The 15682-nt window shown below is 30.1% G+C and overlaps 1 protein-coding gene across 1 annotated transcript in view; it reads left to right on the forward strand.

Moving 5' to 3' along the window:
* The window catches only part of LOC111087463 (DENN domain-containing protein 2D-like), a 56973-nt gene that overhangs the window by 24628 nt on the left and 16663 nt on the right, over window positions 1-15682 (forward strand). The window contains exons 7-9 of the mRNA XM_022394152.1: window positions 2051-2095; window positions 5540-5646; window positions 12176-12353. Coding sequence (XP_022249860.1) covers window positions 2051-2095; window positions 5540-5646; window positions 12176-12353 — 330 coding nt within the window. The remainder of the gene's footprint in view (window positions 1-2050; window positions 2096-5539; window positions 5647-12175; window positions 12354-15682) is intronic.

Below are 15682 nucleotides of genomic sequence, written 5' to 3' on the forward strand. Positions count from 1 at the left end.
CCTACACAGCTTAGTATGTTATTCTGATGTTTAGGAAAGGGACTTGTTCTAGCCATCTAATGTTAATAGAGGAGCTTATTTTCTATCATCCACACAGCTTAGTATGTTATTCTGATGTTTAAGAAAGGGCTTGTCTAGCCATCTGATTATTAATAGAGGAGCTTAGTTTTGTCATCCACACAGCTTAGTATGTTATTCTGATGTTTAGGAAAGGGCTTGTCTAGCCATCTGATTATTAATAGAGAAGTTTATCTTTGTCATCCATGTATATAAGTGTATCCTGATGTATGGGGAATAGTTTGTCAAGCCATCTGGTTATTACTAGAGGAGCTTATCTTCATCATCCATATAATTCAGTGTATTTTAATGTATGCACTACCTATTAACAAAAATAGAAAAGACATAATTGTTCACTAGCCTTTTCACATCGGAAGATTATTTTCACATACCTGTTTGTGTTACAGTTTTTGAGTAAGAAAATAAATTACAAAGTATTACCTACAGGAATTTGTAAACTTATTTGAGTAGTTTGTTTGGGAAATAAAGAGCTATGATTCTTCCTCAAACAAAACATAATATCCTCTCACATTTTGTTAGGTGGAATTTTCTTCAGAGGAACTAAAAACTCAAATACATGTGATCAGTTACTATAGAATAAGACAAAATTATCTTATGCCATGTAGTATTAGCTGAATTTTCAAAGCTGTTTGAAGTTATATGTATTGAATGTTATATGCAGTCACAAACTAATGTTCTCGGGAAAATTAGATTTTTTTTATTGAAATTCCTTTTATAATATATATTAACTCCATATCTCTACATTGAACAGTAACTTCAGATTTGAAAAGTAATAAGATTGATTTAACTTTTGATTACTAACATGGTATGTTATGTAACTACAGTTTATTTGTATTAGGTTCCAATTTCTATTAATATGGTTGTGATTTGGTCCAGTTTCTTATTATGATTAATTAAGAATTAATCATTAGGTGATATTTTTTGCACACTTTACTTTAAAACAACCAGAAATGACATACATAACTCGTGTTGCCCATGCATGTTTGTTTGATATTGGGTGATAGGAGAGTTAAAAGTTTTATGGTTATATGAATAACTTTATAGTACTTTTTGATTGTTAGCTTAGTATTTTTTTTCTTAGTTAGCTTGTCTATTTTTAGCATTCACCAATATAGTTATTTCCAAATATTTATTGCCAACAATGGATTCATGATGGGAAAACTGAAGTTTAATAATGAAGATGAAGATGGTTGATAAAACATAAAACATTTTATTTACAAGGTTCAAACGTTTCGGAATAACTTATTCCATCTTCAGCGAAATCGGAAAATTGTGTTGCAAAGATTCTACAAGTTCGTTTTTACTGTTTACTTAGTTTGTATTGCATGCTGATATTGTCATAAATTATTTAAATTTACATTCACAGTTTGTATAAAAAAATTTTATATTTTTTTTTCACATGACACTAATTTGTGTCAAAGCATATTATGCCACTCCAGCCTGGTATAGTTTTTAATACCTATTACATCTCATCACTCAAGTCAATATTTTACCAATTAATAACTGAGATTTGTATTTTATATTTTGTATGTAAGTGTGAAAATATGATAACATACATAAAGGATTATTTTCAGCAACATCTTAACAAAAAATGTTATGGCTTGTCCTTTTTTTGTTTGTACTTTTTTTTTTTCTACAGATGGTTATTAATTATAAAGTAGAAACTGTGTGAGAAATACTGTAAGTTTTAGGATGATATTTGTATAAATATGAAAGTATTACTTTTGTAAAGGTGCTATTACCAGTCACATGTATTTGTCCATATATTTACATTGTTTATTTTCTGCTAGTATATGTTTTAGAGTTAAACAGGCTTTATGGGGTAGATTACAAGTAAATTAATTATTCAATTTTTTTAAGTAAATATGAACGTATTACAACATTCTGGATTATGGCTGTTTTATTGTATTTTTTATATATGTATACACTCAAGTGCTATTGTATTATCTCAAAAGGTTTGTTTTCGTAACAGATGGAAATCTCTGTGATTAGACCACTAGAAGATGCAAAGTTTCATGTAAGTTTTTATGTTTGCTCATCAAAGTATGTTAGATCACTCACTGCTTTAGTGAAATAATATCTGCAGACAGAGAGTTATTGAGTGAACCTTTACAGAAATTGTTGTTCAATTGAACTCTTGTATTTCTTGCTGTTTAGTATAATTATGTCTAATAAAAACAGAACAATAAATGAAAAAAACTGAAATGCAACAAGCACAGCACAGATGAAAATATTATTTTGTTTGAATTGAAAATTTCAAAATAAGAAATGCACTGTCATACTTAAGTCCAACAAGTGTAGATTATTTCTTTTGTGAAATGCTTTGTTGTGTGATGGAATGGCAACTGAAAATAGTTTTCTCAAAACGATTTTAACCCTCTTGCCACGGAAATCTTTTTCTGTGCACATCATGAGGTTTTAGTGAGTTACATTCAAAATTTAATCAAACTACTTTTTATTCATGTTATAACAATAAATATAGTATACAAATGTAGCTAATAATCCATATTTTAATAGTATATAAGTTTTAAATTCTTGATTTTATAAGGCAGTATTAAAAAAAAAATCTAGGATATCCCCTAGTGTGAGAATTGTGACATTTGCTCTCTAGGTATCTCTTCTTCTCTAATTTATTTACCACCCCTCCGAGAAGTACGAAATTCAACATAAATTCATTATTATAATATTTTCATCACTCGGGCAATGCATAATTTTTATACTTTCAATCTTATTTGGTTACAGAGCCATAAAATAGACAACCAGACCACTCTTGCCATGCTCACCTGTTACATCCCCTCTTTCAGAAATTGCCAATAGTTCTTCTTGCCATTGAATACTACATGATTTATAACCAATAGAAAGCCAAGGTTTGCATCTATCAAATGCATATTATGTTACGTTATTTTCTGTAAAGACAATTGTCAATTTCACTTTCAGTCCAAGCTTGATTCCCATGGGAAACACATTGATGAGGCCTTTAACCCTCGTAAGGGTTCAAGAATTTATCTCTTTAAAATATGCATTTGGCACATGCTCAGTGGTCAACTTAATAATTTCACTCACTTATAACAAGGAAAACTTGCTTGCTGTTAATATATTCTCAAGACAACAAATTGCCTCTTCAATCAGCACATTGTGAACCGACACACAGCAGCAAAACATGCTACTTTATCTGTTGATTCCTGATTTATCCCTTTATGTCATTCACAAGGGCAAATGAATTTCATACTATGTACTAATGGGAATTAGTTGTGAATGAACATTTTTGAACTTTACCTGTAAATGGAATAATCAGACAAAATGAATTAACAAATTTATGGACTTTTGGTAGTACATAAAACCTGGGTAAAATGTCAAATTGATACAGTTTTTTCCACCATTTTAACTGTTATGTACCACAGTAGTATAATTCTTTTCTATTTGTTCATTAGAACCATTCTCTAGCAACTTTTTAAATCTTACCATCATGACTTGACTTCTTTGTCTTCCTTGGCAGTCATGATACTACCAATGTTTTTTAATGAGTGTGACAGTTCTAATTCAATCTTAAGTGTAAATTATACAGTTATGATTTCATAACTTATTATCTGCTTTTCTAACCATAAGTTTATCTATATAGTTATAAAATGCTGAGATTGTTTGTTTGCTTGTCTGTAATTAAATACAGCAAAACAGCACACAGTAGTACCATATTTGTAATGAAATGAGAATAGAAACAGAATAAAACAAGTTTAGTTAAAATTGGGCCACGGGTTACCGAGTTAACGCCATTTTTCGGGTCACTTTTATGAAAATTTCTAGCATGAGTAATATTACATCACACCACCATTCATGCTCTTTACGAAACTTCATCGTGCCACGGGTTACTGAGTTAGTGCCGTTTTTAGGGTTACTTTTATAAAAATTTCTAGCATGAGTAATTTTACATCACACTACCATTCGCACTCTTTACGAAACTTCTTTGTTCAAATCTATTTCCATGTCAATGTTCCCATCTTCTTTAAAAGGCATAAGATGACAAAAACAAGGTCTGAAGAATTTCTCAATGATGTGCTTTGGTTATGGTAGGTAATTCGAAGAAAAATAAAGTGTTACTGTTTCTTATTTGTAGAAGGTTTAAGAGGAAAGACCACAACATAATGCACTAATTCATCACAATACCTGAGAACTGAAATGGTCTTTCCTTTTACTCCCGATCAAAAATCAAATATCTTTTCTTGAATTATGAATAACACGAATGAATTGAAATATTTAATTAAATTATCTCAAATAAACCTTCATTTCGGAGCAATATTGAAATTAGCTTGAATTCTTCATAACCTCTGAATGGTGGGTGACCCAACGGGTCACGGGTGGTCTAGTGTAACTTAAAAGTGATGTAGGTTTTTAAGTCAATACCTGATTTTAACTTATACTCCTGATTATGGCAGCTTAGAGTGTCAAAACATGCTGAGGTTTTTAGGGCTGTTTCATGTTTTCAGTATAGCTGATTTTATTATGCAGTGATTCAACATTGTATGCCCATTTTTAATATTTCAGCTATGCACAAGTGCTGTTTAATTTATTAATTTAAGTGTACAAATATTTCGTATCTCAAGAAGCTTTACCAATACAAGGCATTTTAACTTGGCACATAAGTTGTTAACCACAAAACTTGTTAAATTTTGAAAAGACTTGTATGTAAACCATACAAAGAAAGTTTATGCTGCATTATGCTATCTACACAGGAATCTAGCAATTCATTATTTACTTTATAGGGAAAATTGATATTGTACTATGTTTTCTTCAAGAAGAGGGATTGTTGTATTGTATTCATTTGGAGGAGAATTGATGTTGTATTATGTTCTTTACAAAGAAGTTTTATTAAATATGTTATCTGTTGTTATTGGAGACAAGAGCAGATGTAACATGAAGTTCCTTACAGTGAGAATTAATACTGCAATGTTTTCTCTACATGGAGATTCAATACTCATATGTGGTTTATACAGGGAGAAATGATGTTCTATAGGATTCTGTATAGGAAGAGTTGATTCTGTATTATGTTCTCTAAGGAAATAGTTAATGCTGTGATATGTTATGTACAGGAAGAGTTAATGGTATACTATATTCTATGTAAGAAGAATTGAGAATGTATCATATTCTCTAAGGGAAGAGTTAAAGCTGTAGTACATTCAGTACAGGAAGAATTAATGCTGTTTTCTGTATAAGAAGAGATGATGATGTATTTTGTTATTACTAGTGAGTGTTAATGATGTATAATGATCTTTGTTTGAAGAGTTGATGCCTTATTATGTTCACTGGGAATATTTGATGCTGTAGTATGTTTTGTGGTGTTGTACAGGGAAAAATTGATGTTCTGTAAAGGAAGAGTTTATGTTGTATTTTGTTCTTACCAGTGAGTGTTTATGCTGCATTATACCAATTATAGGAAAATTTCATGTTGTATTTTTTTTATCTACAGGGAAAATTGACAAGTTTACTCCAGCTTCTGGATGTTGACTTGCTGTTAAAAGTTATGGCATCTCAGTTATTGGAACGTAGGGTGTTATTTTTCAGTCAATCTACCAGGTGATTTTTTCCAACATTCTGTGATATAGTTTTTGTGCCTAAAGTGGTTGAGTATTTTTTAACCATTTAGATTTACGGGTGAAAGTGTGAATGCCATGACTTTTACAGAGTTATATTCAAAATCTAACTGAAGAACTTTAATATCAATGTATGTCATTAAACTTAGCATAAAAATGTAGTTTGTTAACTATGTAATTATGTTTATTTATTTTGATAAACGACACCATTTCCAAAGCAGAATTTATTCAGAGAAGATCAAAGTTGAGGCTCTGATAAGAAATGAAAACTTTAGACCTTTTTATAGGTCATTTAGAAAGCCAGGTAAACTATAGTAGTTTTGTGGCATTCTGTTTTACTGTATGAATTACTTTTTGTTTTGAAATGCATATATGCAAGCTACATGGATTATTTTTTGAACAACCAACATAGTGAGAAAAATTTGTAATTAATGAAGTGTGGCTTTTCAGAGTAAAATGCTTCAGACTTGAAGTAAGTAATAACTTTCTTATTTTTATGTATATTTATTATTTATTGATGTATATTTTAACAAAAGTAACTAAAGTGTACTAGGCTAGATTAAAACTTATAAAAGTTAAGTAAAAATGTAATCTGCTCTCAACGCTAATGCTGAGTCATTTTATTGTTAATTGTGGTATTGAGACATGGTACGAAGAGCAATAAAACAGTGAAATTAAATGAAAACAGATCTAAACTGTTATGAGCTTGAGTCTGTTTAGGATAAGTAATTGTAATTTTGTTTTACAATCTGCAGTTATTCTAGAAAGGAGAAAGGGTAAATTTAGATTTACTACTACTACTATTTTTTATGTGGTGGTTACAAGGTCAGTCAAATGGACCAAGACTGTAGAGAAAATAATAGATAAAAAAATATAAAGTTTTACTGACAAAAAACTTGAAATATTCATTTAGGGTGTACTAAAGGTCATGTAAATAAAATATGAAAACTTTAAGATGAAAAAAATATTTTCATTCTTAACACGAAAATCACCTTGCACTAATACTAGTCAGAGTTAAAGTCAGACCAAATAAAGTACATTCAGACAAATCTTATATAGATATACTTGAAAAATTCTGACTTTTGTATATAACATACTTGTAATGTTTACTCAAAGCTAACCACCTTTTGTGAAGATACTTTAAGTAAATTCAGAATTCCAGAATTTACAGTAAACATTAATTCTCCAACATGGACCTTGTCCAATGGACCAACCCCATGTATATAGGGTTAAACGTTGTAAAGATAAAGTGAATTTTTAAAATTTTAATACCTTATGTTTTGCTGTATGTTACCATGTAAAGTTTGAAAAAAGGGAGTAATAGAGAACCTAATTTAAATTTAAAGCTCTACCAAAATAAGGAATTATTCATTGTTAAAAAATTTGTTCTGTGCTCTCATTTTAATAATTTTCTGCACATATTTTTTTGGAGGCGTAAAATTTCCCAGCAAGGTCATGAAATATATATTTTTTTATATATATTTTTATTTTTGTATTACATCACTAAATAATTACTGAAATTATTATTTCATAAGTTATTTTTCTATGTATTTCTTATTGTTAAAATAAACATGATGATTCCCACTAGTTAATTGTTTTATCATAATTCAGAAGCTTGTTTCCAGTAACATAAAATTCTTTTACAAGTAAAATTTTGATGATTAGCACAACCTTTTTAAAAACATGAAAAAGAAAAATCATGTATGTAGGAGTAAAGCTCTCAGAAGTTTCTCAAACAGCTTTGTAAGTTTCACAAAATTGTTAAGAGCTTTGAGATTTGACAAAAGATTTGTTTTCCCAAGTTCATAAAAGGGTTTGAATTATATTCTAATTTTTAAAAAATACCAAATTTTTATGTTAAATAATGTTAAAAATAAACATCACTTTCTCATAAAAAAAACCCAAACAAACTAAATATAATACTTGTTTTCTGCTTTTCATCAATTTTGTTTGGTCACAGCACATAATTTGACAATGTCATTTATAAATTAATTAATCAGTTGACCAGTTTTGTTGACCATAAGAATTAATTAAACAGTATCTTAGTGTGTGTATGTGTGGTAAGGTTGTAGTGATCAGGTATTTAATTCTTGGCTTGACCAGTGACTTAAATGATTACCCAGCTCTTATTACTAAACTGCTGCCATCTTCAGTGAGACTTGAGAAGGACTGTATGTATAGGCAGAATACAGTATTCAATCATGGGTCTTTGTGGTAAAAAGGAATAAATGCTATTCAATTATCTATATTCCCTTCCTATTGGAACTTAAATCAATTATCTTAATGACTTTAAAAGGGGTATGTTGCCTTTGCTGCTTCCCGTGCTAGGCTTGCAGTATGTATTAACAGTAAATTAGATCTAGATGGCTTCCTTTGTTTTTATTATTCTTGTGTATGTGTGTCATATCCCATTATTTTAATGTTATTCCATGTTATTATATGAATTTCTTCTCTGTTATAAATGGTGTTTTTACTCTCCATTGGGTTTTTAAGGAATGTGGTATGTAATACTTGCAATTTCCTTGTGTTACAGCTTCTGTATACTACTAAGATTTTATGCTATTTACATATTCTCTGTGTGTTTTCAGAGAGAATTTTGATTCAGGAGAATGACTGTGTCATTCATTTTTACCCTGCTTATCCCTGGTGTTTTTATTCTACTTGGCATCCAGGGTTAGAGCTGAGTGATTAGTGGAATTTACTTATTGATTAATTCTCAAGCCTTTTAATTGATTACATTAAGCTCATTGATTATTTTCATGTAAGATTTCTCCTTTCTTAACAGACATTTGAACTACCCTTTGTTTAATATGACAGGCATCTTCAGACACAACAACTTAGGACTAAGTTAATTTTTAATCCTAAACTTATGTACATGAGAATATACCATATATGCATTGAAAACTGTAACAAGCTGGAATAAGAACAAAAAACTTTGTGACACTTGTTTATAAATCAGAAAAATGCTAAACATGACAGTGACTAGTGAGACTATTAGTAAGTACAGGTAAACGTAAATTACATAAATTTAGTTCTGGGTATTTAGTTTACAATTTTACGTAAATACAACCATACTGAGGCCAATAAGCATATGACTGTGAACAGAACATACAAATTTACATGTAGGTGGTCAAGCAGGTGTATTTTGAATGTACAAAGGGACAATAAACTTATCAACACATGTTTAAGGACACATGTTCACTATTTAAGAGGTTAAGAAGAATAAGGTTTTCATAGGTATCTAGTTATATAGCAATATTCCAGTGGGAAGTGAACCAAAACATTACTATTTTTATTACATGTTTATCTATAATTGTACATGGTGAAGGCTATATTGCAATTGCAACATATATATTTATAAACTCAATCATGAAGTACATTTATATAATATTCTATTTGATATAAAGTATGATGTAGAAAACAATTTATACATACCTTATGTTTTTATTTTGTTACCATAAATAAAATGACTGATACTTGCAAATTTTAATTTTGTATTAATTTATTTATTTTGTTGTTATTTGTTGAAAATCGATTAGTGCATTTACATTTGTAATTTATCATATGGTTGAAAGGCTGGCATTGTTGAGTGGATAAAGAATATCAATTCACAAGTATTTGCCCCATGGTGGTGGATGCTGCCAGTCAGTTGCCTTTATTCTGGTTGGCAGTTCAAAATTGGAAATGGTGGCAGATAGCTTTACCATAACTCAAAAACAAAGAAGCAATTATATCACACCCAAGGCTGAAAAGATGAGCAAGTTTGGTGGTAATGTGAATCAGACCTGCAACTCTTGAATTATAAAGCAACTACACTAATCAACAGGCTATGCTGGACCAAAGATGAAGAAACTTGAATTAATTGAAAAAGAAAATCATAATGGCAATTGTTTGATAACTTGGATAATTGTAATCACTGAAAGTGATATTATTCAGAAACTCTGATTTCAATTAGTTGATTATTTTAATGACACTAACCCTTTTGAGATGGGTCACGGGTTATCTCATTTGTTGACTCGCATTCAAAATTTTATTGAACTACTGTATGTCATGAATTTATGTCAATAACTTTGGTATCAAACTGTAGATTATAATTCAAATTTTAGTACTATATATTATTCATTTTCTTAATTTAAAAGCAAATATTAAAAAACAGATAAACATCAATTTTTGTGTGTCACATAGTATGTTGAATGCAGTACTGGTTCATATTAGATGTTTGTGAAGTCAAAATACTAAGTTTGTAGTTTCGTATGAATTAGAAACTCAAATTACTGATATTTTCTAGCTAGAGTATAAAATAAGAACCTCTTATCTTTTCAATTTGCTAAGATATTGCTCATGTAATAAATCAAACAAATTGGCACCCTGCCCACCACTTTTCATTTTTAGAAACACTCCCTTATATACATTTACTTCTATATATGACATAAATAACCAATCAGAAGCTCAGAATGTCCCCCTAGTGGCTTTCTCAGCCATTTTAATGGGCTTGGCACCATTTTGTTCTGTTCATCCAATATTTCAAGGAGGTAGGGTGTGTCTTTAGTCTGATAAATTATAGTGGAATTCTTTTCTATTAATGTAGTAATTTATGATTTTTTAGTTATTCAAATGTATATATAAAACCTAAAAAAAATATTTTGTTTCATATCCTCCACGTGCAAATTTTAAAAGGCTTAGCAACCTACATCAAGCAGCAACCGAATACAAAGGTCGCAACTTTTGTTTGCTTTACTTCTTTATTTACTGTTTTAAGAAAAATAAGTTTAAGAACTTATTTCAAAAGATCAATAATCTATATACACATATAATGTATAATAATTGAAATGTGACTATATTTTGTAAAATAATAGTCTACTAAAACACAGCCAAGACAAGTTACTTTGTACAGACCAAAGGTCAGTTTTATGTTATTTGATACAGTAACATGAGTGCACGTGACCTGCGTCATTGTAACTTCTGTATTGTTAACCAGGCACAGCTCAAAGGTCAATATAATAAATATATATATAAATGTATAATGTTATGAGACTTAAGCTATTTAGTCTAAACATTTATTTTTTTATGTTATAATTTGTGTTGCGAGATCGGTCAAATCTACCAAACCTGTACAGACTTTAATTACTGAAAATAATAGATAAAATATAGTTTTTTCTTAAGAAACCTTTGATAACTATCTGGACATTATAAAGATGTCATATGTGAAATTTCAAAATTTACTGATGTATAAAAGTATTTTTAATCTTAAAATGGACATTACTTTGCATGATAGATTGGCAACATGCAAAAAGAAAAAAAAGACACATTGCTTTACAAACCTTAAGACTTAATAAAGAAGTTGATATTTTACATATGAAAGCATTGTAATGTTTACAGATAATCTGCCAAATTTCGTTAACATTTCCCTACTAGTTTAAAAGTTATAGCATGAAAACCATAACAAGCAGAAAATGGTTACGAGGTCGGTTCCAGGGACTAAGCCCATGCTGAAAGAGTTAATCAATTTATTTGTAATTTTGATTAAATTGATAAGTTTGTATGATACTAATCAATTCATAGGTAATCAAGTTAATCCCCCATCTCTGTGGTATCCCTTGTCAGGAAAGGTTGTAGTGATATGCATTTCTTTAGTCTTTTTTAGCATCTTTCATATCTTGTTTATTCTGCAGACTAGACAGACCCACCTTTGCACTGTATGGATGGTTTGATCTGTAGTTAAGATACTTATCTTTATCTGTAGGTGTCCTGTGTTCATAATTTGGCCACATGCACTAGACAAGGAGTATTCCTGTGATATATGAATTTTGTGTCTTGATCACTATTATACTTAGAAGCAAGATTTTATCTTCAATTTTTATTGTTAATAGTATTTTGGATAATGTCTGTTCAGATAGTTCATAAATCCTGTAAAATTGTTTAGTGCGTGTGTGACCATATTATGAATGTTTCATCAATGTAGCTGATTTAAGTAAATCTTGGGTCTTAGAGCAGTCTGTGCACATTAAACCACCTACATTTATGTAAGACATCACTTTGTGAATTTGGAGAAAGAGCAAAAAGTCAAAATTCATGAGAACAATAGACACAAGATTGGACTAATACCAAAGCAATGAGATATTCACCAACAACAGAAGAAAAAAAATAAGAGAAGCCTTCTACACCTGGTGAAATGAAAGGACATTCAACCAACCTTGAACAGAAGCCAGCAAATCTTGGATAACCCTCTTGAAACAATTCAAACAGTTGATTCAAGTCCCAATTTGGTGAGCCTGGATGACTATGATATACATTTGCCTTTATGCAAGAAGACTAAGGATTGAATCCAACTCTTGCTAACACATCTAGTACTTACCTTAAAGATGGCAGCAGATTAGCGGCCAAGAATTAAATAATAATAATTGGAAAAGTAATTTTGTTAACTATACAACTTAATTTAAATCAGTTTGCTGATAGTTTCATGCTTTTCTTCAAATTGTCAGTTCTCTCCCTTTTTTTTGCTTTGTTTCCAGCATACTATTTGATAGTATCACAACAGTTTTGTCATTGCTGTACCCCTTTTCCTGGCAACATCTTGTGATTCCATGTTTGCCAACATGCTTGTTGGCCCAGTGTTGTGTAACCACTCCCTATCTGATAGGAGTCCTGAGTAGCAGTGCCCACACAGTGATGGAAATCCTTGATAATAAGGTTTGTTTTTTAATATCTGAATGTCATTTTGAGCTTTCCTACCACAACTTGTTTAGGCTGTGAGGCCCAGTGGGTCACAGTTAAACTAGTCCAGTTTTTTCAAGTTAGTCAGTTTTATTAACAAATTGTTTTTGATCGTGTGGCTCAGTGGGTCACTGTTAAACTAGTCCAGATTTGTCAAGTTATTCAGTTTCATTAACAAATTATTTTAGATTGTGAGATGCAGTGGGTCATAGACTAGCTTAATTTTGTCAAATTAGTTTCACTAATAATTTATTTAGGTTGTGAGGATCAGTAATCAGAGTTTGACCAACCCAGTTTCAGATTAGTCGGTTGCTTTACAGAGTATTTCATGATTTAATGCTTTAAGTGAAATATTTCCTGTGTCTTTTCCCTGAAAGGGCTTATAAATAGGTTAGTTGAACATAATCAGTGATCTCCCATTTGGCTTAAGACTATTCTACTTCTTTTGTTCTTTCAAAATTTATTTTGAGTATAGCAATAGTGCTCAAATAATATTCAGAACTAATGAACAATATCTTGATTATTATCTTGTAAAATGGATTATAAAATTCAGAATGACATTAATGCACATCAGGGGTACGAAATGCACATCATGAGGAGCCAAGGATTGCAATTCATTGCTATCATAAGATTTGTAAATCATTTTGTTCGATTTGTCTTGCAGTTTGTTTTTTTTTTTTAGTAGAAGCTTTGGATTGTTTGTTTTTTCTGTTTGAGTTATAAATTGCTTTGTATTACATTTACATTTTCATTAGATTTGTCTACAAGTAAGGAAAATAATGTAAGAATATTTTAATTAAATATTTTGATCATTTCTTAAGTGTATTTGAGTTTATTTAACACCCTTGGTACAGGTTTGGCTCTTCTGCTCATGTATTGAGGTTTCACAGAGTTATATTTAAAATTTAACAAAATAATTATCATCTATGCATGCAACTAAAACAGTGTAGTTTATAATTGAAATGTTTGTCTTATCTAAGTTTTAATTTATTAATTTTCAAGAAATTATTTTAAAATATTCTCAAACTTCATTTCTGTGTGTCATGTGATGCATCTGCATTCTAAAGTATCTTTTTTCAGTTCATATAACTTCAGTATTATAGCAAATGCACTGTCTTATTTATCCTAGATATAATATATAAACATTTCTAAAGTCAAATGTACATGTTCAGTGTGCAAACTGCTACTTTTAGTGAAAAATAAATAAATTTCTTTAACCTACAACAAAACTTAACTTTGTACTTAACTTTAAAAGCAGTTTTCAAAACCAGGTACTCTTTTTAACATAACTGATAGAAAGAGCTTATTTTAAACTTTAAGCTTCCAATAGTCATTTTTTTAATTGATGTTAATAATTGTTTATCTTGTAGAGGATTTTATTAGGTACTTGTTGTTATGCGAGTTGATACCCATAACATTTAATGATTGATTTTACCCATACTGCTCCCAAATCTGGATAAATTGAAAAGGGTTGGAATAGGGCTAATAACTCTATTCTGTAAAAATCTTACTTTTGCTACTGACTCGTTGGATTACACTGATCATGTGACCCCAAAGTGACCATTGGAGTTTCTGTACTATCATTTTGACATGTATTGTATATCTTCACAATTTTTTTCAGTCTTTTAGTAAACATTACAAGTATTTTGTAGGAAAAAAAAAACAACAGAATTTTTAATTAAGGATTTTTACTAAAACATTTTCCATGAATATATGGAGTCAAGAGTGTCGACTGCTCCAATTTCAAAGCGATTTTCATTTTCAGGTTGAAAATACTTCCTCTGAAAATCTTCTAAATAAATGTCAAACGTTTTTTCAGACAAAACATTATATTGTATCTGTCATTTTCTATGTGAGGTCAGTTAATTTGACCACCCATGCAACCACCAGAACACTCTAAAGGCTTAAAAATGTGAATTAAAGTGAGTAGTACTGTTCTATCCTTTTTATTATTGACCACAAAATTCCAAAGTACTTCCTCTTTGTCACATTTATTTCCTATGATTAATCTATTTTTAGTGGCTTAAGTAGAAACCTGCTAACCATAAAGCTCTTGGTGTTAGTCTGTTTACATGACACTGTTGGTAGCAAATGAGCTTGTGTGGTACAATTACAAGAACTTTCTCACAGAGTTTATCATAATCCCAGCTCCAAGAACACAGTGGCTACAACAATAATTGTTTAAAGTAGTAAAAGTGCAAGAAAATGTTTTATGATATGGCTCTGTGAATGTTTAGGCCAGTCCAATATACTTGGTAAGGTATTTGTTTGTTAGTTATCCTCCTGGGGTGGTCAGAACTTAGCAGTATAGGTATACCAATTGTATAAGTATTTATGAAAATGTGTATAAATATATATTATTACTATTGATTCATAAATGCTTAATTTTTAGTTACTTTTCATAAAACATAGAACAGTAAGTAAAAATTGTATAGAAAAACAATGATTTCTAGTACTTATGATGTTACAAAATTGAGTTGTACTTATGTCATACGTGCTAAGCCTCACTGTAAGCCTTGTTTATTCTTTCAAGTTGATGGGGATGACAAATTATTTTTTGTAAATTTCAAAGATGCATTTTGGAAAACCAAAAAAATTATCAAATTACTGGTACAATAAAACCACTGTAATTTATCTGACTTTCTAACTAAGCTATATCTGGGTTTAAAAATTCTCACTTCTGTTCAGACTTCAATAGACTTTAAAATTTCCAGTCATATACAAGTTTTTTCACCTTCAAGCCAGATTTATGTAGTTTGGAATGTGTTCTTTCTATTGTTTATAAACATGTACTTAAGAGAAGTAGGCATGAGTAGACAAGAGGTTTTTAAAGAATGGATTAGTGGGTTTGCAAAATATATTGATATCCCAGCAAATCAAAAAGATGGAAGTTCTTATTTTGTATTCTAGCTTGTAGCATTTGAAGTTTATGTTTCTAATTCCTTAACCACTATAGATGTTGTATGGTAGGCATAATAAAATATAAACTGAGCGATGAGACAAGAATACATGCCATATGGCACACAAAAAAGCACATTTAGAATTTTTTCAAATATTTTCTTTCTAATTAAGAAATTAGAACAATAATTAAAATTTGATTTATAAACTTCATTGTGATGCCAATTTTATTCCCATAAGGTGATGATAAAATTCTTCTATTAAAATTTGAAAATAACTTAAAATGCTGTGACGTGCTCTTTGACCTGTCTGTCAAGAGAGAGAGAGTTAATGAATCTCAAGCAGAGTCTTGGATTGCTGGAATTTTTATTGCCATCATTGGCGAGTTTCATGGGCAGTGAATATGA

This window comes from Limulus polyphemus, unplaced genomic scaffold, assembly GCF_000517525.1.
Source record: "Limulus polyphemus unplaced genomic scaffold, Limulus_polyphemus-2.1.2 Scaffold2183, whole genome shotgun sequence".
Taxonomy (NCBI): domain Eukaryota; kingdom Metazoa; phylum Arthropoda; class Merostomata; order Xiphosura; family Limulidae; genus Limulus; species Limulus polyphemus.